Source organism: Tetranychus urticae, chromosome 1, assembly GCF_039701765.1.
Source record: "Tetranychus urticae isolate SD_2017Ah chromosome 1, NJAU_TeUrti_SD_1.0, whole genome shotgun sequence".
Taxonomy (NCBI): domain Eukaryota; kingdom Metazoa; phylum Arthropoda; class Arachnida; order Trombidiformes; family Tetranychidae; genus Tetranychus; species Tetranychus urticae.
This window is the reverse complement of record NC_142958.1, coordinates 5,161,352-5,185,397: the sequence shown is the minus strand read 5'-3', so window position 1 is coordinate 5,185,397 and position 24,046 is coordinate 5,161,352. Positions and strand designations below refer to the sequence as shown.

Sequence of the window (24,046 nt, the reverse complement as noted above, 5' to 3'; positions counted from 1 at the left end):
AGCAATTTTTCATCCATTTCAGTCTAAAAATTTGTTCAAATGCTACATGTGATCCAGATTTGCTGAAGATCATAAAATATTAATGCATTAGTGAAATAAATAGCTTCAATCTGAAGAGAGAATCTTGTTTCATCTTCATCCAAAAGAGGGAAGCTTAGGCTAAGGCTAAGTGTTCATTAGACAGAATAGTTGTATCTTTCTCTTTCTTTTCTTCATTTCTACTTTCAACTTTTTCTTCATCTTCATCATCATCATCATCTTTAAATCATTACCAGTTTATCATAATCATCTCCATCGTCTTAATCATCTTCATCATCCGTTTCCTTGTCATCTATTCACCTTTAAACTTCTCATCCTCATCAACACCATGGACAGTTGCTAAATATATTAATCAAACAACAACCTTCATTTTTGCCTTTTGGTTTTGTTTGTGTTTATTTCTATCTTTCATTCTAGGTTTAATTTTGTAAACACTATTCTGTTATCAAAACAAAAATATTTCTACCATGGTTCCACCAACAATAACAATACTATTATCAATTTGACCCAATGTAGTGAGAGTCTTAAAGGTAAACCATATTTTTGATGCGCTTGTTTCATTCTGTTATAATTTTGCTTGAAAACAGTTCTCTTCATGTATCATCACACATCATTGAAAATCATAGTTTAACATAAAAGACCTCTGACATAAATGTATTTGGTTTTTTTTCTATTTTAATAGATCCAATGGCTGTACTAGAGTGACTCCATGATATGATATGAGCTATTACGCCAAAACAAAACATCAGGCATTTATCAAACTGACTCAAGCCCAGAATGCCGAGAGAATGTCTAATATGCAGGGAAGAGATGATCTTCTAGATGCTTTTTCACCGCCATCATCATCATCGACACAGCCTCCATCTCCATTATCATTGTCACCTCTTGCTTACTCACCACCCACAACTGATACAAATTCAACTGATACATTGAAATCATCGCCATCAATACCAGTTTCTTTACCATCGGATGCTCCTATTGCTGCTTTACAAATGCCTACTGCATCTCTCATACCCCAGTGTCTCGAGTTCTCAAGCCCAAAGTCAAGAATCAAACGTTACAATCTTGAATCGCCTATTGCACCATCCTATAAATATCCGGACTCAGAGGCTAAAAAATCACCTTATCCAAAAGCAGTTCTCATCTGTAAGAATAAAGCTCAGTTTCAAGATAGAAGTCTTAATCTTAATGAGCCTGTAAAAATTGGTAGAGCTGTTGGCAAGTGTAGACCACTTCAAATAAATGGGATTTTTGATTGTAAAGTATTGTCTCGTAACCATGCTCTTCTCTATTATGAAAAAAACAAGGTTAGTATTCTTTGCTTATCTCTCACGTTCCGATCCATTCGGAATGCATCACTGTCTCATTCTTCATCCACCTTGACTCAACTCAACTTATCTTTCAATAGTTAATCGAATGCATCAATGATAAAATACCAATAATAGACTATAACTCAGAATCGATAGTTAATTTATTTTAGTATACTGTTCTAATGGTTTCCGTTTTTTTTCATTACAGTTTTACCTTCAAGACACGGGAAGTTCCAATGGCACTTTTGTGAATAATGTTCGTTTGAGTAACTCTAATGAGACCTCCTTGCCCAAAGAAATCTTCTCCGGTGATCATGTACAGTTTGGTGTGGATGTTACAGAGAGCTCGAAATATTTAACAATTCCTTGTATATCTGCAACGCTTAAGCTTTATCATGCTGATGGATCAGAGGCTAAACCAAGTGAAGGGATAGCCTTACACGGTCTTAATTCAAATGTAAAGTATTTTAACTTGCTTCAACTTTCTAGCTGGTTACAAGAGGCACGCCAAAGGGAAGAAATTCTACGTAATAAATTAATAAACCTGAGTACAATATTGCAAAAGGCTCAAGCATCTTCTGAACAAAGTTGGAAATCTATGGTTGAAGAGGATATACTTTTAAGTCGTATTGAGTCTTTACAAATGAAACTAAAATCTCTTCTTGATTCGGACCTCAACAGGCCTGATGAAGTAATTCTTCACCTTTGGAAAGAAGTCATGAACCTTCAAGAAGATCGAGAAAGATACGAATCAAAAGCCAAAGATGCAATCCAGAAAGCTTTACAAGAAAAGTTACTGGTTATATCCAAAAATTATGAGTTACAAATAGCGCTGAGCTCTTCTGAAGAACAGCGTGATCATTATAAAGATACATGTGACTCATTATTGGATGAAATGAAGAAGTTAGCCGAGGAACATGATAAACAATTCAAAGAGTTACAAGAGATGCAAGATAAATACAAATCTTTGGCAAAAGCATTCGAAAATATTTCCAATGACTTGAGATTATCGACCAAAATAACTGAAGATGAAGGAAACAAAAAACCTAAAGAGAACGGGGTTATTGATAATCAAATTGATTATAATAAAGTGACAGATCCATTTGAGCACAGCAGTCCCGAGGAAAATACAAAATTAAATATGGAAGACCATTTCACTAGCTATGATTTAAATAAATTTTCAAGTCTAGATGAAACTATGACTCATTGTACGTCCACCGGACTGAATAATATTGAGGAAACAGTTTCATCAACCGAGATTCCATCTGAAAATGAAGTGACGGCACTTTTCCATAACGACATTATTACTGATGAAACAATCATTGAAAAGCTAGATGACGCAAATACTTCGCAGTCAATCCATTCCAGTGATTTGTCAGCATCTGAAATTTCAGACCAGACACTACAATCTGAAAATCTTCCTGATGAAGGCTTATCAGAAAGCTACTCTTCTCAGCCTGAGACTGAAAAGCTGGATGTTGAGTCTGAAATTTCTACTAACTATTTTCCGTCCACTCAAGCTACAGAAGAGAAAGTTGTCGATGAAGAATCGGAAGTAACAAATCACATTAACGATGAAAGCAAATGTACTGAAGATATATCTAAAGAAATGACTGATGAAAATTCGTTAGTTCGAAAAGAATCAAGTGACGACAGGTCTTTAGATGGCTCAACTAATTCAGACGAAATTTCGATGTTGTCTGTGATAACAAATGACACTAAACCCGAAGTAATAATGGAAGAACCTTGTTCTCTTAAAGATGATGCCGTTTCTGAAAATAACAATATTGTGCCAAATGAAATTGAAATTTCATCGACAACTGTCAATGATGTTGCAACCGACACTCAATGCTTGCTTGACGAAAATACAACTAATATTAATGAATCTAGTCTTTTGGTTGATTCCGATCTTTTGGAAAAATATGAGCAAGAAGTCGCAGAACTTAAATCTCTATCTGAACAATATAAGGCAGACAATCACAAATTAAAAGATGAGCTGACCACCTTAAAACATGAATATGATCTCGTTGCTTATCAAAATCGAACGGTTAGTTTACAATTCATATTTTATTTATGTCAATTTTTACTAATTTTCCCGTTTCTCTTCTTTTCTCAGGCATCCATCTGTGCAATTGTCCCTTTGATTATACTATCATTGGCTTTCATTTTTGCATACTACCCAAGCTTTTCTAGTGTCACAGGTACAATGGAATCTTGAGAAGATTTTTGACGAATGGAAAAATGAATTGCTGGATTTGAAGCCTTCTCAACCTTTTTCAGTGCCTCATATTTACACATTATTTAATTACACAACAAGTTTTTGGCCATAGTTAAAAAAATACTAGATCAACCTTGCCATTTTTTATCTTTCCAGATTATTGGTTAAACTTCGTCCCCGCAAATACAAAAAGAACCAACAAATGATCATAATGATTATTTTGGCTTTAGGACAAGCTGCAAACCAATTTATAAACCCAACGTCAAGACATATGAATCACTAGGAAAACAACAAACACTTTTTCATCTCAAATTTTGAATAATGATAATGATAATAACTATATTAATGATAATATTAATAATAATACTTATGTTAATTATCTCCTAAAAACTATTGGTCCAATTCATCTTGTAATTTATTTATAATGTTGAAATTTCTTGACGCAATGATTGTTTTCTTCAATTTTTCATTCATTCGCACAGTATAAGTTTTTTGGTTTCAAAGTATTGAGTTACTCTTTCAAATGAATACGATTAGCATGTTGAGAAACTGAGAGTTTTGAATTGTTCTACAAAATATTCAATTTGTCGAAATGAAAACCATCCAACAACTAAAGATTAGGATATTAAATCATTATTTTTTATGGTTTCAATGAATACCTACAAAATGATGATTAGCTCTGATTAGGTGCGCAAAAGATCTTATTGCTGAATGATTCAAGTTTCACTTTTCTCTCGATAAATTTGATTCGATGAACATAAAATTCATCTCACATGTAGGTTTATTGGGAGATAACTTTCATCAATGAATAATCGATAGATATGAATAATTTATAATAGGGAACTTTCTATTGCATCATATTTTACTTTCCTCAGTCTCGGGTCAACCTAATTGAAATCAAATTCATTGGATCTTCTCATCTCGTATTTATCATCTTTCTTTCCATGTCGCTTGAAATTCGTAAATAAACTATTTTGGGTAAAAACTGATGACCCTGTTTCTATCATCATCATCAGTATGAGCTTAATTAACCGACTTTCCCTTAATAAGAGTAGTAAGAGACAAAATCCTGTTATCAGGATATTGATGAGAATCGGCGTTTTTTCATAATTTGCAAATTGTTCGAGCAAATGGTCAACTGAACTGTTGCTACTCTTTATTGTTTCGTCTTGCTTATCAGCTTCAATTTTGTCTAGTGTTGTGTTTGCAATTTGAAATGTAATGAAAAAAATGATTCCTCAAAGGATATTCTCATAGATTATAAAATAGTTGAATAAACTGGATAATGAAGAGCCTCGAAATATAATTACAATTTTATTGATAAACCTTCTCGTGTTACAATAAATGTACGACGTTTAAATAATCGCTAGATGACTCTGAAACTGTTTTTATTTACATTTTTGTTGTGAAAAGTTGCAAAAGAGCATTTAATTAAACCAAAATTAAAGTGTCTTGATCAATATTTTCATTATGAAATTAGGTGTAAATAAAAGAGCAAATATTGATTGATCATTAACAGCTGAAAAAATTACCATTTTATCTATCGTTTGAAATATAATTACTGTCAGAGGTTTAAAACTTTCTGGTTTACCTGAAAGGTTGATCTTTGGTTAAAATACGCATACTTGACTGCAAAATAGACCATTTGCTATTCTCACTAACAAACTGTAAGTCTAACTTTGAGAGGGTTGACTGTATGTACGTAATGTGAAATGTCTTCAAAAACTTTTTTTATTGAGCTACAATCATCTCTTAATCTTCATAGTTTTCGTTCATCCCTCACTTGTTTTTATTAATTGTGTATCTCAAACGATTTTTGTGGTGTATTAAACAGAACATGTCCGACGTTTGGGATATAATGGGTGGCATGGGTTCACCACACCAATCACCATCATCAACACCAGCATCCAATCAACAAGGAGATGTGCAGAGGCAAAAAATGAAAAAGATGAAACCAGAAGGAATGTCAAGAGAGCTTTTCTCCATAATATCAGACGATAATAATGACTGTGCGCCAATAGTTCACAACGATTTTAGTCCTGTCGGAAGCCTTAACGACGGCTTAACTGTAAGTATCAGTCCTGTCATTTTGTTTATTTGCAATTCCTGTGATTATAACAAAATATCTAACCAAACCCTTTCTTGTTTTCCTGTTTTATCTTATCTCTTTTTTCCTCTTCCTTATACGCAATCGAAGCAGCGACATGAAGTCAAATTAAATGCCATGCCTTGGTTTCATGGAAAGATCAAACGAGAAGAAGCCGAAAGTTTATTGCAACCTCGAGAGGATGGATTGTTTCTTGTTCGAGAAAGCACTAATTTTCCTGGAGACTACACTCTCTGTGTTTGCTTTAACAACAAAGTTGAACATTATAGGGTAATATTCAAGGATAACAAAGTGACGATTGATGAAGAGGAATATTTTGACAAGTTGTCTGAGTTAGTTGAACATTATCACAAGGATGCTGATGGTTTGTGTACTCGTTTACGAATGTCAGTTCCTAAAAGAGGAGGACTTGAATTTTCTGCATTTGAAAAAGCTGGATGGGCTATGCCGGTAGAAGACCTTGATTTTGGTGAAGTTAGAGAAGTTTTGGGACGCGGTGAATTTGGAGATGTACGTCTTGCATATTATCGTGGACAGAAAGTTGCAGTTAAAATATTGAAAGATTCTTGTAAAGCAGCGCAAAATTTTCTCGCCGAGGCTTCATTAATGACATCACTTCGACATCCAAATCTGGTCCAACTTATGGGCGTTGTGTTTGACGGTCCCTCTATTTGCCTTGTCACTGAATATATGGCCAAAGGATCCCTGGTTGACTATTTACGATCCCGAGGTCGATTACACGTTAATAAAAAAGATCAAATCAATTTCGCTACCCATACCTGTGCTGGAATGGCATACCTTGAGTCAAAGCATGTCGTTCACCGTGATTTGGCTGCACGTAATGTTCTCATTTCCGAAGATGGAATTGCTAAAGTATGTGATTTCGGTTTGGCTAGGGAAGAATCGTTCAGCCTTCGGGGAGAAAAATTTCCCATCAAATGGACAGCTCCGGAAGCATTAAGGTACAATAAATTTTCTAACAAATCGGATGTATGGAGCTTTGGTATTCTTCTGTGGGAAATTTATTCATTTGGTCGGGTTCCATATCCTCGCATTGTGAGTATTGTTAATCTCAGATTTGTTGAAAACATTTTCTCATATCTTGTTTTCTTGTCTCAACCTTGATTTTGGAAGAAATTTTTTTCTTATGAACTATCTAATCTTTTCTCTATCACGCTCATTCCATATTGTTTATTTCAATTTGATTAATATTAAATTTATTTCTATATTGGCACAGCCGTTGGATGATGTTGTCAAACATGTTGAAAAAGGATACAAAATGGAAGCACCGGAAGGATGTCCATCAGAAATATATGAAATAATGAAACAATCGTGGGACCTTGATCCCGACAAACGACCTACTTTTGCCCTGATACTGAAAAAATTGGAACATCTCAAAACCTTGGCTGTATAAATTGTTCACAATATTTCATTCAACTTTTTTTTGAAAGGAAAGAGAAAAGAATGGAAAAAACAGCCAACTCATACTGTATTAAATACACATAATCATTTATTTTTCTACTCATTACATACCAATTGAAAAGATGAAACTATTAAATTCCAACTGTTTACACTTTTTTCTCTACATATTTGATAAATTATTCATTCAATTATTGGACCCATCATAAACTAGTAAAAATCATCAAAAAGTTTCAATCATACCAATATTTTTCTCTTTTCTATATTTAAGCTTGAAATAATATTCCAAAAAATCTAACATTCAAAAAACTTACATCTCATCACCATGAATTTAACAATACGTCAGAATGAGTTGAACCAAATAAAGATATTCACATTAATTAGTTAGGATAACATGTACTTTGATTGGTGACAAATAGTTTGTGACTTTTCTAGATTAATTTATTCAAAATGAACAATTTCCAATTTACTTCCAATGTTTGACAATTCTGCAATTTAATGAGATATTGATAAGATATTTGTATAATTATGTAAATACAATTCATAGATTGTTCCAATTGACAACGGTTCAAATATTGGTTATAATTATCAATAGCAGATGATTTTGTTTGGATCGATGGTAGCGCCAGAAATGAGAAAGAAAAGGTAACCGGTATGTTACTTTAAAAGGAAATAATTTTGATTAATTGATTGATAATTTGGATGAAATTGAACAGCATAAATTATAAGGAAAAAGAACTTATGTACCAGGAAAATGTCTCTTTATTATTTATTTAAACGGGTTACAGAAAGTCTTCGAATGCAATACAGTTTCAAACAGTTGTTGAAAATGACTTATTGAAAAATTTGCCTTTGCTGTTTCCCAAGTATACTTTTTTGGTCGTTATTTCTTGGTAAATGTTAAGTTGAAGGTATTGTTTTTTGCTTGATCCACGTGGATTTGGTTTAAGTTTTGTTTCCTTTTTCTTTTCATTTAAGAAATGGTAAATAAACTGAGATTGTATGACAACGGTAATTTAGACAATTATAAAGAAAAAAATGGAAATGAAGGAACTGTATTCGGAAAATTTTTTTTTTGTTCAAATGGAGAGTTTGAAGATAGAATAGAGAGTAAATTTATACGTCGAAGGTGGATTTAGATGAAAACAATGGGTTTTATAGATCGCTTATCAGCTTAATGTTAATTTGATGAAACAGCTTCACTTGGTTCTTCAACTGTTTCAGCTGGCTTCTTTTGGTCATCGCTAACAGCAACTTCCTCAGGTTTACTAACTGCTTCAGTACTTTCGACTGTGGTTGTTTCAGCAACTGTTTCTTCTTTCTTTTCAGCCTCAGCTTCTGGTTTTACTTCATTAGCTTCATTTGAGGTAGCTTCTGCTGACACTGCTGATTCTTCAACTTTGCCATCTACTTTCTCTACTTTCTCTACTTTATCAGATTCACTGCTTTCGACTAAATCTTCTTTAACTTCAGGTTTAGCTTCGGAGTGGTCACCATTAGCTTCACCATTTTCAGCTACTGCCTCAGATGTTCCATTGGATGTTTTCTTTTCGACGGCTTCCTCGACTTCAGGTTTACTTTCAGAAACAGCTTCAGATTTTCCATTGGTTACTTCAGCTTCATTATTGGTTTTGATAGCTTCTGTAGACGCGGAGACTTCTTCGACAGAGTCATTGTTTTCAATTTTACTCTTTTTAATTTCAATGGCATCACCATCAATTTGTCCGTCTTTAACTGGAGTAGCGGTTCTCTTGCTTCTTGTTTGTGGCATGATTAAATTATGTCAACTTTAGTATAATCCTACTAACAATAATGAATATGATAAAATGGTATGTAATTTATAACGATAGATATATATAAGTATGTATATATCTTGATGGAATTTGGTGGATGATAATGGACAATAAGCTGCGCCTTGTGAGAATTAGTGAGTTTTTGAGGTAATTTGTTTTAAAGCTGCTTTATGTTGATATTGAAGTCACAGTAATGGAAGATGGACAACCTGTAGATATGAAAAAACAGAGTAGAAAAAAGAAGCACTTAATTTGAGTAATCCAAAGGATTTGAGATTGTTGAAGGTAAAAAGGCAGGACCACATTTAAAAAACACAAGTCACACGGTATAAGGTAAGATGTGGTAGAGAAAGAGATACTATTATAAGAAAGAATAAATGAATCAAAGTCAGTGACAGGGGGGAAAAAGTTCTGAAAAAAAACCTTAGTGAATGGATGAAAGGGAAAAATGATTACTTATAAAAAATGGGGAGAAAAAGAAAGAAAAGGCTTCCATATTGCCTCTACATTGTAGAGTATTCAGTATAAACTCAGCATAACTACACTGCATTATAAAAGGAAAGAAAAGTAAAAGAGACGTGAAAGAGGGAGAGGAACCAGACACAATTTTAACCAACAAAATAGGATGTTAATTAGATTTATCACTTCCAAAATTATACACATTTCATGAAATCTCACCTTGATTAGTTGAATTTTAATAAATATAAAACCAGTTAATTGTAATTAAACGGTAATTATTAAATTTAACTGTAGACTTGATTTAACAAAGAATTGCTGGTTCAAGAGTATGGAAGAAAACTGTGAGCAAAATGGCGGGTAGCAGAAGCTTATCTCTGATTGGACAGAACCGGCGTCGTGCCGGCCTTTTCTACTGCCATCTAACGAGTAAATTATTCTTTTCCGGTTTTTCTCGCTATTTTACATGTTTTTATCATTAAACTAAAACTGTAATAATTAAAATTGTTAACTTTTAATGAGGTTTGATTAGTTGATAAAAAGTAGATGCGGTAAGTACTTAAACCTTTGCCCTCAAATTTCTAAATCAGCAAACACTATAAATCAGGCGTGAATGTGGTCAGAACCTAACATGAACACATTTTAAACTATTCTAATTAAATGATTGTGAATAATCACAAAAGTAACCTTTTCCGATTTCAACTAATTATCTCATTTGATTTTGTTTAGTAAATCTTTATTACCTAAAGTTAGACTAATTCGACTTTTCAGCCATGACTCGTTTTAAAATTTAAAGTCTCCTTCGCTCGCTTTTCAAAAACGAAAAGTAACTATCATTATCTCATTGCTTTGAAATTAGCCAATTTACTGACCATCTTTCCGCTTCTGACAATTATTGTTATTTGATATTTATCAAGAATACCTGGTGGATAACCGGTATTTTGCTATCACTCACCCACACCAAACCCGTATTGCTTTCAAAAGACTGGAAAGCAATCATTTTCCGATTTAAGATAACAGTTGTGCTGTAAAAATTCAAGAGTAAACCCTAATCTTTGGTAAAAATTGTTTATTACAATTAAGACGATTCTCTAACATTTTCAGTATAGAATAATTTGAAAAGGTTTGAGTTTCATGAGTGATTGATTCATAATAGCGCGCTAAAAAGATGAACAGAGAAATAGCAAACTGAAGTATCAATGAAACAACGTTGGATTGAAAATCATTTAACGGTCGGAAAACTCGTTTAAACTTTATTGACGCTCAAACTGTAATAATCAGAGGTGTTAACATCGAAATGACAAAGAATGTGTATTACAACGCATAGAAAATTGTTTACTTATATAGACATAAGCAAAAAGATGTTACTATTATTATTACTATGTCGAAGTTAAAGTCATGTCCATAATCGAATCAATATATCCTCTGACCAGAGTAATGCATTTGGTGTTGCTCGGACGAGATCTGACTATTCCAATAGCTTTGAAAATTTTTGGACAACTCTGAAACAGCTTTGTTTAACGCTGGAAAATAAGGATTGCATTGAGTTTTTTGCTTGATCCACGTGGATTTGGTTTAAGTTTTGTTTCCTTTTTCTTTTTTCATTTAAGAAATGGTAAATAAACTGAGATTGTATGACAACGGTAATTTAGACAATTATAAAGAAAAAAATGGAAATGAAGGAACTGTATTCGGAAAATTTTTTTGTTCAAATGGAGAGTTTGAAGATAGAATAGAGAGTAAATTTATACGTCGAAGGTGGATTTAGATGAAAACAATGGGTTTTATAGATCGCTTATCAGCTTAATGTTAATTTGATGAAACAGCTTCACTTGGCTCTTCAACTGTTTCAGCTGGCTTCTTTTGGTCATCGCTTACAGCAACTTCCTCAGGTTTACTAACTGCTTCAGTACTTTCGACAGTGGTTGTTTCAGCAACTGTTTCTTCTTTCTTTTCAGCCTCAGCTTCTGGTTTTACTTCATTAGCTTCATTTGAGGTAGCTTCTGCTGACACTGCTGATTCTTCAACTTTACCATCTACTTTCTCTACTTTCTCTACTTTTTCAGATTCACTGCTTTCGACTAAATCTTCTTTAACTTCAGGTTTAGCTTCGGAGTGGTCACCATTAGCTTCACCATTTTCAGCTACTGCCTCAGATGTTCCATTGGATGTTTTCTTTTCGACAGCTTCCTCGACTTCAGGTTTACTTTCAGAAACAGCTTCAGATTTTCCATTGGTTACTTCAGCTTCATTATTGGTTTTGATAGCTTCTGTAGACGCGGAGACTTCTTCGACCGAGTCATTGTTTTCAATTTTACTCTTTTTAATTTCAATGGCATCACCATCAATTTGTCCGTCTTTAACTGGAGTAGCGGTTCTCTTGCTTCTTGTTTGTGGCATGATTAAATTATGTCAACTTTAGTATAATCCTACTAACAATAATGAATATGATAAAATGGTATGTAATTTATAACGATAGATATATATAAGTATTTATAAATCTTGATGGAATTTGGTGGATGATAATGGACAATAAGCTGCGCCTTGTGAGAATTAGTGAGTTTTTGAGGTAATTTTGTTTTAAAGCTGCTTTATGTTGATATTGAAGTCACAGTAATGGAAGATGGACAACCTGTAGATATGAAAAAACAGAGTAGAAAAAAGAAGCACTTAATTTGAGTAATCCAAAGGATTTGAGATTGTTGAAGGTAAAAAGGCAGGACCACATTTAAAAAACACAAGTCACACGGTATAAGGTAAGATGTGGTAGAGAAAGAGATACTATTATAAGAAAGAATAAATGAATCAAAGTCAGTGACAGGGGGGAAAAAGTTCTGAAAAAAAACCTTAGTGAATGGATGAAAGGGAAAAATGAACAGACTAAAGAAATTGTAAGAAGAAGGCCATTACATTATACAGTATTAACCAGCATCCACAATATTCTAAAAAGAAAGAGGCTTGAAAGAGGTTAGGAACCAGACACAATTTCAACCAACAAAATAGGATGTTAATTGGATTTATCACTTCCAAAATTATGAAGAATATATAAAATCTCACCTTGGTTAATTGATATTTTATAAGTACAAAAAAAATTAATAACGAATTAACAGTAATAATTAACTTTAACGAAAGAGTTGAATTGGAATTACGGCAACAATTGATAAAACAAAGAATACAATGTAGTTAGCATGTACCAGTAGTTCAATAGTCCGATTGTAATGCCTCTGCTGAGAAGTAACGAAAAATATTATTCAATGCTTATGTAATGCTCTTTACCGCCCTCTTCATCTGGATGTTGAACTAACTTTCCTTTATCGATTTAAACCAAGTGAATAGCAAAATGGCGGGCATCAGAAACTCTTTTTTGATTGGATAAGACCGGCTTAACCGGCCCTTTAGAACTGCCATCTAACGATTGAATAATCAGTAATAATATTCAGTGAATATTATTCACTTTTCAAATGAAATTCTCCTTTTCTTTCAACTGTTATAAATTATGTGTTATTAATAGTTATTGATAACTATCCGATCGATTATTGGTAATACTTGATCACCAGGTAATGGCTTATTTAAGGCCGCACACTATTCAAAAGATTGAAAAGTAAGTAAACAATTTTTCTTTGTTTATAACAGGCTAAGCTCTTGACTTGACAGTTTCACTTTGGAACAGCCAAATTGGAACAGAAAAACCGATGAATGAAATGAAAAAAAACATCGCTTAAATTGTTCAACATAAAACCGACATTCGACCAGAATTTCATTGACAATTTGTCACTCAATTGCAAATCGACCAATATAATTATGTTGATTTATGTTAAGATTTTCAAATTATTCAAATGCCAGCTGAAAAGGTTGTTTATACTTCGATCAAACCTTTTACTCATTATGGCATGGTTTTTAATCAAATGAATAGTTTTTTTTCAATATGATTAAAAATTTTATTCGTATCTACATGGGGTTTTTCAATGTAAATTTGGTTGTTTCTAAGTGTAACATTTTATTCTTACAAATTCATTAATTTTTCTAATCGGATGTTGATATTGTTTTGTTTTTCCATTTGAACAAAAAGAGCGCTTAATGAAATTTCATATAGAGATGCCATTGAAAACTCGTCAAAATATAACAATCAATTGGTTGGCGATCGAAAAACTCGTTTACCTTTTATTGATGCTCAAACTGGTGTTGCTCAAAAAGATTGTTACCTTTGGATGCAAAAATGGCAAAGAATGCCTGGTTTGACTTATGGTCAACTGTACACATACCCAGCTAAAAGTTGGAAAAAAAGACGACATGGCTATTTGTTGAACCAAAGTTACTTTTGCCGTGATCGAACCAATGAATCCTCTGACAAGAATGGTGGAGAATCTCATAATAATGGGTCTGAAACTGTCCAAACAAAGCCTGAGCAGTCAGAGAATAGTTCTGACAAATTTGTGGAAAGCTCGAAAGATGCTTGGTATTATGCCGAGTATGAGGATAGCATCGATTTATTTGAAGGAGATTTTGATGAACCCGCTTCGGACGGTGATGATTATGACGAATTTACTATCAAACGAAGAAGAAGACGGAAAGAAACAACTAGACGTAAAAGAGGACAATCGGACCAGCAAGATGCTGATAAACCATATGCTTGTGATCTTTGCGATGCTCGTTACAAAACTCGACCTGGCTTGACTTATCATTATGCTCATGGTCATCAAAATTCATCTGATGGGGACAAGAACTCTAAAAGTGGTACTCCTCTATCAAATATTGATGAAGATGAAAATAATGAAAAATCTTGCACTCGTGCCAGAAATCCATCATCCAATAGTAACAATTCAAATCAGCCAATTCAAGGGTCTACTGCGAATGATACTCAAGAACAATCATCATCAAGTAAGATTTCAATTTACAAAAGTGTCAGATCTGTGTTTCAGTTTACTTCGAACTATTAATAATAAGAATACATCTTTTCAGGTAAAGGTGGAAACCCAGCTGCTCCAAGTCCTTATTGTGATTTCTGCCTAGGAGACTCTGAAGAAAACAAAAAAAGTAGATCACGCGAAAAAATGGTTTCCTGTTCTGATTGTGGCAGATCTGCTCATCCAACATGTCTTCAATTTACTGCTCAAATGATTCTTGCAGTGCAAAAATATCGATGGCAGTGTATTGAATGTAAATCATGTGGCTTATGTGGAACTTCAGACAATGACGTGAGTATCAATTAAAACTATTTTATCATCGCTTTGCTTAAAACTTAATTTTTTCAATTCATCTTGATCAACAGGAACAACTTCTTTTTTGTGATGATTGCGATCGTGGTTACCATATGTATTGTCTCACTCCACCTTTATCAGAGCCTCCAGAGGGATCATGGAGCTGTCATTTGTGTATTGAAGAATATCAAAAGTCAAAAAACAAGACAGAATCTCCTGATGCAAGTTCAACATGAAAATAGAGAAGAATGGTTGTGAATGCCTTAAATTAATATTTCAAGCAACGCCAACACAATTTTATTAACAGTGCCATATTGATCCTCTATTTTTTCTCAATTGTCACGCTTATTCAGCCACATGAACATACGAATCTCAGAAATTTATCTGCCAACTTCAACGTCATCTTTGTGAATACAATTTCCAAAATACTCATCAAAATCTCATCAATGAAACAATTATGCTCTTCTTTCCTAATTATTTTCTTGTAATTTATGTAAAAATTCAAGTTTGGGCCATACTTCATCACCATCATTTAAAATACTTAGCCAAAAATTCAACTTTTCAACAATGAACAGTCACTTCATGAAATGAAAATTGGTTTTCAGAAAAAAACCAAACTCTAATTTTTATCTTGTTTGCTTATTTATAATTTATAGCTTATAAATTAATGAACAGAAGTTCATTATTTATTGCTTTTATACTCACTATGCCTGTTAAACTCGAGATAACAGTTTTTAATTTTATTTCCTCTCTTAATTATTGTGCCACTAAATTATATTGAAAATAAAAATTATTTAAACTTTAAAACAATACCGAAGCAGGTTCTTCGGAAAATTTCTTTCAAGCTATGAAAGAAATCGGAAGTGAAACTTAAGAATCGTTTGTAAATTGAATGTTACAATTGAAAACTTGTTATTAACATTGAATGCAACAAAAAAATCAAAGATCCAAATTGTAGTAAGAACCTAAAACTATCATTTATTTAAAAGTTGAACAACATTGACTCTATTCCAGTTATTACGATGATACAGCAGGGGACTCATGCCACAGGAGTCCTACGACCTTGCAGTACAAGCAATAAAGTACAGAGCTATTTGGTGGATTACTCATAGTTATTCCGAAATATTTTTACGATTCTTTTAGCACCATTCTTATACAGATTAGTGTTTCAATTATGTTTTCATAAATTTTACATGTTAGCTTCTTTGTTATTGAACTCATTTTCAATTTTATTAGTTAATGTAAATTATGTTAAACATTTTCCTGATTCATTCCTTCAATGTTAATTACTATTGTTGCTTCATTACCCTTTAATATAGCAATAGCGGTTTCTCTTGAAAAATATTACATAAGTCGTTTTCAGGAATATATCAGGCATTTAGGTTAGCATCGTCTTTTATTTAAATCCTACTGTAATTTATGGCTATTACCAACCAAAAATCTAATTCGTAAAGATTTTTACTGTTAATCTTAAACATTGGGACCATTGAAACTCATGTATTTCCACTAAATGACCTTAATTCGAAATCAATGACTCGATTAGACTTCAATTTATACCATAAATTTTCACTCTCCTAAACCACAAGGTTTCATGATCTTTTATTTTTTTGAGGTTTTCATTGCTTTTTCCTAGAAATTTGCATTCACTTGCCATGTTGGACTTGCCCCTAAGCAAGTAGATTGAGTTTATTGAATGCATCTACCTCAATACTTGATGATGATGCTTATTAACGATCAAGCTAATCAAGATCTAAAGATAACTCAGAATCAGTTTATTCCCAAAGCTACAGTATCAACACAATTGTCACATTTATAAACAAATTTACACAAACGGGCAAAAACTGGTAAAAATAGATTGCTTACAAAATTGACACTCTTTTGGTCTGCAGAGACATGAAAACTGAATTTATTTGTGCGACTTAAATAGGTCTATGATGAACAGTTCTCGAAAAATCGGGTTCGAAGTTGAAATTCGCAAAGCTTTTGTGTTCATTTATGGAAGCGGATTTTTTCACGAAACTCAACACAAAACGTTATTTCATGTGGTAAAGTGAATTTTCTGGTTCGTCATTAAAATAAAAGGAAAATGAGTTTCATTAAAAGGTCTATCAATTTGTGCATGTATGTGGCAATTGTGTTGATTGTGTCTTTTTAGTATCAATCGAGTGCTGCATAGAGATCAGTTTATAGACACACGCAATTGAATGATACTTTGTTATAGCAAACTTCAAAGTTAATGTTTTCAGCAATCCAAAATGACTAATTCATTTAGGTTGATTCCATTTCAATTCTGACTGGATAGTTTCGATTAGTGGATCATTAATTTGATGAAAACTTATTGATCTTTCTTTTAATAAAATGTGAATCGAATAACAAAGATTTATTGATATACGGTGCTCAAGTTTAATGCATGTGAGAATTCACTCTTGCAAATCCGACTCTTTTGCTTGTGTATTGAATTTTACTCACAAGTGAAAAGAGTTTGCGACCAGTTATGATCGCTTCTAGTTTATGCAATGAAACTTCTAGATTAATTATCAATGTCCAACTTATTTATGGACAGAAATATTACGCATTGAACTTGTTAAGATTGCTTGAGGGCTAAATAGGCATGAATTTCCGGTGTAAGATTATAATGATAATGGATGAGTAATAAAGGGTGAATAAAAGATTCAAATAATCAATTAGATATGAAAGGGGTTGACTTGAGTGAGATGATGATGATGATGATGAGAAAGTGAGAGATGAAGAGTAAGAAGAGTAAGAAGAAAGAGAGAGAAAGTTATGATGGAAATGGTGAGCACTATGAATGTAAAGGTGGACAAGTAACAAGTGGTTGAAGATGATTTTCAGTTGAGTTAACAGTTGATCTCCTTGAGTTTCGTTTGTTAAATAGTAATCAAGTGAATTTAAAAGAAAGTTTATCATCAAAATGAAAGTGAAAGTGAATTGTGAATGAATTTTATAGTTGATTTGATATAGGATGGCCTTTAATGTTGTTGTTATTATCACAAGAAAGGATTAGTTGTTTGTTTTCAGTTGAATCATGCAAACTGATTATACTTGTTGGAATCCAGGTGATTCATATCAGTTGACCAGTTTATCTGGATCATCTTCATCTTCATCACTCAATTATAATCAAACAAATTGTGATCAACAACCAACAATACCAACTACAACAGCAACTACAACAGCAACAACAATAAGCAATACTTCAATACCAAATGATTCAGTGTTCAATATGTTTTATCCAACAGATTCAGTTAACCATTTAAATAGTGGTTCTTATCATCATTTAGATTATCATCATCAACCAATTGATTCTTATAATTATTCTCAATATTACATTAATGAACAATCATCTTATCACATTAATTGTGATCAATTGTCAATTGAAAGTTCAAATAATAAATGTTATTCATCTGAATCATCTTCACCTGAATTGTGGGACAATTATGGATTAACTGATAGTAACAATAATATCAATCAAAGTGGACAAGTTTATAACAATTATCAGTCAAATGCAACAAGTTATTGTGATCAACAACAAAACTCAAATCAAAATGATCTTAATATTGGGAAGACATTTACCAATGATAATAACATTGGAAGTATAAAGGCCAATGTGAAATTAACAAACAAATCAACTTCAAGATTGTCTCTTAAACAATCAAACAATCGAAAGGTAAGAATATAATTTATTTAAATCAGAATTCTTATTCAAATGAGTTAATTTGTTGTCTTTTCATTCAGGTTTTATCTGTCAATAAAATAAAGAATGAAAATGTTTCCCATTTCAATTCAAATCAGATACCTAATCATTATCATCACCACCATCAAACTCATCATCCACACCATCGATCAATTGAGTATCGAAATGAAAAGTATGGGAATCCTGAAGATGAAGAAAGACGAAGACGAAGACGAGAACGAAATAAAGTGGCCGCAACCAAATGTCGAAACAAGAAGAAGGTTCATGTTTACAAGTTGTGTCAAGAATCTGAAACATTGCAATTGACCAATTCAAGTTTAAAAGATGAAATGTTGATCCTGAAAAGGGAAGAGCAAAGACTAAATGAATTGCTGGTTAAACATTTACCTTATTGCATGAGACGAACTCTTAAACCAATTAGTGATTCACTTAATCTTTAGATTGATTATAATCTCAACACCAACACAATCCTTTATTCAATCCTCCATATTGATCATCTATTTATTTCAATTGTCACACTTGTTTAACTTAATCAACAACTTGGTTCATTTGCGGGTCTCAAATCTCATCAATTTAAATAAATCATTTTCACCTTTTTAACCTTTTCCAAACATTTCCAAACCTTCCTTCCTTCCTTCACCTTTTCATCTTTTCATGTAAAATTAAAACTCAACCATGTAATGTCCATAACTAAACCAAAAAATGATTTTCTTCTTCTTCTTGTACAGAAAACACTTTTTACTCTTGATTTTTGTTCATCTATTAATCAGTTGTTAAATTAACAAATGTTAAATGCAAGTGCAAATGTAAATTCAAATGTAAAGTCATCACGGAAGAGACACAAAATTAAATTAAGTGAATCCAGTTTATGGTGTTCATTACAATTTCATGCTCATTCAAATCTAATCAACTGGTTAAACAGCTAATGAACAAGAAAATTAATCAACTATTTAAATTGTCATTCAACTTGTTTGGTTGGTCAATGGAAAAATCGAATACCAATTTAACCATCTAACCACCAATAATCAATGGTTACATGGAAATGAATCTCAATATTGATTAAAAGGTAAGGAAAAGGGAAGCCAATGAAAGGAAATAAAATAATGTTATTGTAAAACCTTGATTATTGGTCAAATGATTGTTGATTATCTTGAATATAATACAAAATTGAAGACAATTAACTTTACCCGAATCCAATATTTTCATCCAAAATTATAATTCACTTTCAACCTTGATTAACAGAGTAACCAAAACAAAATGACCTTCTAGGATTCAAGTTATTGTTGCAATCTAATTGTTAGCCAACATTATTGATTGAACATTGACAAATCATAACAATTCTGAGTTCTAATTGCTATAGATAAATTGGTTTCCATCAAAGGCGATATTATCCACTTCAATTTGGTATTGAAATGAGGCAAGATCATGATCTAGTTGTGCGTATAGAATAATTGTTGATCAGAATTGAATTTGATTGGTTGATTTTTGGATTAAATCCTAATGAAGTTGTTTCTTTTAATTGTATCAACATTATACATTCAATTATCTTTTGTTTAAAATGTAAATTATCATTTCCTTCTGGTCTTATTTACATCATCATATTCATGATGATCATGAACAACCAAGCCTGTGTTATAGGAATACAATCGCAATTATTAATTGTATTTATTAATACAATAAACACACCTAAAGTGGGTCTTGCCGGGTGGCCTTATTAAGCCATTATCACTCATTGAAATTAATCATTGGAATAACATTTTCCTGTTAAAAGCAACATTTGATCAACAGCAAGTAGTTTCTGTCTTTTAATTTAATTAACACTGTTGATCAAGACAAACAATTAAATGAAGAAGGAAAGGTTTTCAAGGTAACAATGAAATATCAACCAAGAAAGGTTAAAATTCAATGAATAATAATAACTTAACAGCTTCGATATTCATACTTTCCTGTGAATGTTAATCAGAAATATCAAAATTAAGATTCATCAATTCAATTGATTTCTTATTCAAATGAATTCTCACAAAATGAATTCATTTCTCAATGGTTGAGCTATTGGCATCAAGTCCAGTTAATTGTTAAGTAATGATCAGTGAAATGTCATGTAAACTATTGAGTTTAGTTGATTGTTTGGTTGTCATTTTCACTTGTATGAGTTGCCTTGATAGGTCAACAAAATATGATTAATCAACAATTAATTTAAATGAAATTCATGAAAGTTGCAAAAGTTTGTCCTTAAATGTTTTTTTACCTTCAAATAACATGGAAAGCAAGAGGAGAGAAAAGTAATCGTCTTTTAAAGATGATTTTTATGCAAACATTATTGAACATTTTAATAATGATAATGTTCTGGGTAAATCCCGTTGAAACCGAATCAAGAATGAAAAGTGATTAGAAGTAAATAAACTAATAATAACTTGAATAAAGCCGAGTTGGTCTACAGTTTGATTAGCTGATTGATCGCAAATAAGAAAGTATTTATAATAATTTGATGATAACAATGAATGGGATAAATGAGCGATTGAGATGGACTGATAATCCTGTTAGCCAGTCAATTGTGTGTGCACAACAAGGTGTGTGGTGTTATCATGATAAATTGATGATGTTGATCAATCATTATGAAATTTCCTATCAAAGATTGACAGATCAGCTCAGGTTAGTACTCATCATTGAATCGTTTCATCCTTCATGGTCATCGAGTTAACATTCATCTTGTCCAACTAAATTTGATGCAATAAATTTTCATGTTATTCAAATGACTGGTTAATTGCTTATCCTCTTTCAGAGATTCCTGAACAATGGAGGGTTTAACGAGAAAAAATTAACTTTGATTGAAAAGAAAAGTTAAACTGAATTCAAGGCAAGTTAAGGAAATGAAACTGCAATTGACTTGAAATTGAAAGTGATTCAGTTGATATCAGCAATTGAGCCTTTCATGAACGTTGCTCCATTGAACATAAAAAGTTGAATCTTAACTGTAAATCAAATTAATCAACTTTGGAGTTGGGATTCAATTAGAAGATGATTTAACGGAGAAATCTTAATTTTCATATTTTCGTTGATTAACAGGGAAAATATGAATATCGAAGTTATTATTATTCATTGAATTTTAACCTTTCTTGGTTAATATTTCATTCTTACCTTGAAAACCTTTCCTTCTTCATTTAATTGTTTGTCTTGATCAACAGTGTTAATTAAATTAAAAGACAGAAACTACTTGCTGTTGATCAAATGTTGCTTTTAACGGGAAAATGTTATTCCAATGATTAATTTCAATGAGTGATAATGGCTTAATAAGGCCACCCGGCAAGACCCACTTTAGGTGTGTTTATTGTATTAATAAATACAATTAATAATTGCGATTGTATTCCTATAACACAGGCTTGGTTGTTCATGATCATCATGAATATGATGATGTAAATAAGACCAGAAGGAAATGATAATTTACATTTTAAACAAAAGATAATTGAATGTATAATGTTGATACAATTAAAAGAAACAACTTCATTAGGGTTTAATCAAAAAATCAATCTATAAGTTTGAATTGAATTCTGTCTGATATTCACTGAAACTCGTTCTTGCAACTAATTGTCATTGTAACCTTTCATTATTAAATTATGAAAATGTGCTGAATAGTTAAGTGAAATGTTTAGGCAATTAAAAAAAGGTTTCAAATGGTTTAACTTTTTTTAGGCGTTTTCATTAAAATTCAATGGTTCATCACTTGATACGCTAATGATCATTATTGTCGTAAATATCTTTTTGTTATAATGAAATGTTTGACAATTTAAAATTGAAAATTAAGGTTAACAAAAGTTTTACTTCAATGATATTCCAACATTTGATGATAATGATTGTCATGATTATCATGATTATCCTGATTGTCAGATTCAATGTAAACAAAAGTTTAATGTCGTTTCTCTTGACTTTTCAATTTTCTTTGATTCCTTGTCAAATTAACCTGTATAATGTTTTCAATGTTTACTGTCAATCAAATTCATCATGAATTTCATTAGTTTCAAAGTAAATATTAAAGTTGATTTTCATTGCAAAAGAAGCCTGAAAATAACAGAAAAATACCTTTCTAGTTTCTTTCAATTTTTCAAGCAAAAAGCATTTCCAAGTTTCAAGAAACATCTCGACCAATCTTGAAATGAAATGAAATCTGAACATTCAATCAAAGGTCGATATCGATAGTGAAGATTGAATGAAACTGTTGGTTAAACGCACTTTTATGGGCCAATCTTTAGGGAAATTAGGAAATGTTTGGAAATGTTTTGATGACATTTTCAAGTTATGCTGAGATTTACAATTTAAATGCAGATTTGCTATAAAAATGGCGAAACTTACGTTTTCTGAATGAATTAAAGGTTAGGAATTAATTTTAATGTTAAAGTGACACCAAAGAAGGATCTTGATTTTTATTTTAAATTTAATTTAGTTTCATTTGGATAACTAAAATTGTTGTTTAACCTCAACTTTATTTGATTTAGATGTTGGATTGAATTTGGTAATGAATTTTGATTTTTAAATTGTAATGCATTTAAAGGTGATTCAGTGAACAGTTAAAAAGCACTTGAAATTACCAAAAAAAGAGGTTTTTGCTTTTTTTGTACTTTTATCATTTTCGTTTACCTGATATTGATGATTCTCTCAGCATGATCAGCACGTAGTTGGCCGTTAATATCGTTAAATACATTGAATATATATTGATATTAATTGAATTCATTGAACATTCATGGACAGCTAACAGAATGATGGGAAAATTGAATTATTGTTCAATCTTTTTCTTCTTCTTCTTCATCATTCAATTTACAATAATTATGCTAATCAATACTTATAATTGTAATTGTACAAATGAACGAGATTTAAAGTAGGCGATTGTGATTTACTTTTCACTTTAAGTGTTAAGGTCAATATAACTGTAACACAAAAATTGAAACAATTAACGGTTAATTAGCCATTCTTTTACAGTCCAATGGTTTAATTTACAGAAAATATTATTTCTGGTAAATAAATAATTCATGGTTTATCTTTATTTGCTTCATGATGGACCATGATAAATGATGATAAGTGCAGCAATTGAAAATGAATTAAACAAGTTTTCAAATAAATTGATAGTTGATGTGACAAGATTTAGCATGAGATTAAAGCTAAGCGTGATTAATGTTCACATTCATGTTATATAAATCAATTTGGAGATATCAATTGAAATGTATTTTGTTATTACTTTAAGCTATTAAATTGAACTGCAAATTGATGATTATTGATATGAAACCAGACTGTTGATGAATTACTTTAAATAATAATCAAAAATCCGTTGATTATCAAAAATAGATATTAAATTAACATGTAAGCACTTGAATCCTAGAAGGTCATTTTGTTTTGGTTACTCTGTTAATCAAGGTTGAAAGTGAATTATAATTTTGGATGAAAATATTGGATTCGGGTAAAGTTAATTGTCTTCAATTTTGTATTATATTCAAGATAATCAACAATTATTTGACCAACAATCAAGGTTTTAAAATAACATTATTTTCATTACCTTCATTGGCTTCCCTTTTCCTTACCTTTTAATCAATATTGAGATTGATTTCCATGTAACCATTGATTATTGGTGGTTAGATGGTTAAATTGGTATTCGATTTTTCCATTGACCAACCAAACAAGTTGAATGACAATTTAAATAGTTGATTAATTTTCTTGTTCATTAGCTGTTTAACCAGTTGATTAGATTTGAATGAGCATGAAATTGTAATGAACACCATAAACTGGATTCACTTAATTTAATTTTGTG

The 24,046-nt window shown here is 31.7% G+C and overlaps 6 protein-coding genes and 1 long non-coding RNA gene across 9 annotated transcripts; 5 read left to right on the top strand and 2 right to left on the bottom strand.

Moving 5' to 3' along the window:
* Positions 1-211: 211 nt before the first annotated feature.
* On the top strand, positions 212-4,013 carry LOC107367660 (uncharacterized). The gene is made up of 4 exons (XM_015935396.2): positions 212-569; positions 722-1,346; positions 1,558-3,396; positions 3,466-4,013. The coding sequence occupies exons 2-4, from the start codon at positions 759-761 to the stop codon at positions 3,565-3,567; spliced, it is 2,529 nt and encodes an 842-aa protein (XP_015790882.2). The 5' UTR covers positions 212-569; positions 722-758; the 3' UTR covers positions 3,568-4,013.
* Positions 4,014-5,246: 1,233 nt separating this feature from the next.
* LOC107369251 (tyrosine-protein kinase CSK) lies at positions 5,247-7,259 on the top strand. Of its 2 annotated transcripts, none has more exons than XM_015937196.3 (3): positions 5,247-5,635; positions 5,768-6,730; positions 6,912-7,259. In XM_015937196.3, the coding sequence occupies exons 1-3, from the start codon at positions 5,405-5,407 to the stop codon at positions 7,086-7,088; spliced, it is 1,371 nt and encodes a 456-aa protein (XP_015792682.1). In that variant the 5' UTR covers positions 5,247-5,404; the 3' UTR covers positions 7,089-7,259. The 2 variants fall into 2 exon arrangements, with proteins under 2 accessions (XP_015792682.1, XP_015792671.1); XM_015937185.3 differs by having other exon boundaries at positions 5,765-6,730.
* Positions 7,260-7,837: 578 nt separating this feature from the next.
* Positions 7,838-9,663, bottom strand: LOC107369378 (uncharacterized). The gene is made up of 2 exons (XM_015937340.3): positions 9,565-9,663; positions 7,838-9,095 (listed from the first exon to the last, which is right to left on the bottom strand). The coding sequence occupies exon 2, from the start codon at positions 8,862-8,864 to the stop codon at positions 8,274-8,276; it is 591 nt and encodes a 196-aa protein (XP_015792826.2). The 5' UTR covers positions 8,865-9,095; positions 9,565-9,663; the 3' UTR covers positions 7,838-8,273.
* Positions 7,913-11,103, top strand: LOC149094428 (uncharacterized). The gene is made up of 2 exons (XR_016199880.1): positions 7,913-8,009; positions 10,890-11,103. It is a non-coding gene; the product is annotated as an uncharacterized LOC149094428 (long non-coding RNA).
* LOC107367188 (uncharacterized) lies at positions 10,558-12,542 on the bottom strand. Of its 2 annotated transcripts, XM_089269249.1 has the most exons (3): positions 12,400-12,542; positions 12,253-12,284; positions 10,558-11,974 (listed from the first exon to the last, which is right to left on the bottom strand). In XM_089269249.1, exon 3 carries the CDS (start codon positions 11,740-11,742, stop codon positions 11,152-11,154), a length of 591 nt encoding a protein of 196 aa, XP_089125375.1. In that variant the 5' UTR covers positions 11,743-11,974; positions 12,253-12,284; positions 12,400-12,542; the 3' UTR covers positions 10,558-11,151. The 2 variants fall into 2 exon arrangements, with proteins under 2 accessions (XP_089125375.1, XP_015790355.2); XM_015934869.3 differs by lacking the exon at positions 12,253-12,284.
* A 234-nt stretch (positions 12,543-12,776) lies between these two features.
* On the top strand, positions 12,777-15,350 carry LOC107367175 (zinc finger protein ubi-d4). The gene is made up of 4 exons (XM_015934860.3): positions 12,777-12,943; positions 13,412-14,220; positions 14,302-14,537; positions 14,612-15,350. The coding sequence occupies exons 1-4, from the start codon at positions 12,903-12,905 to the stop codon at positions 14,774-14,776; spliced, it is 1,251 nt and encodes a 416-aa protein (XP_015790346.1). The 5' UTR covers positions 12,777-12,902; the 3' UTR covers positions 14,777-15,350.
* Positions 15,351-17,401: 2,051 nt separating this feature from the next.
* On the top strand, positions 17,402-19,127 carry LOC112539025 (uncharacterized). Its single transcript, XM_025161165.2, has 2 exons — positions 17,402-18,225; positions 18,294-19,127. Exons 1-2 carry the CDS (start codon positions 17,587-17,589, stop codon positions 18,690-18,692), a joined length of 1,038 nt encoding a protein of 345 aa, XP_025016933.2. The 5' UTR covers positions 17,402-17,586; the 3' UTR covers positions 18,693-19,127.
* The last annotated feature ends 4,919 nt before the right edge of the window (positions 19,128-24,046 follow it).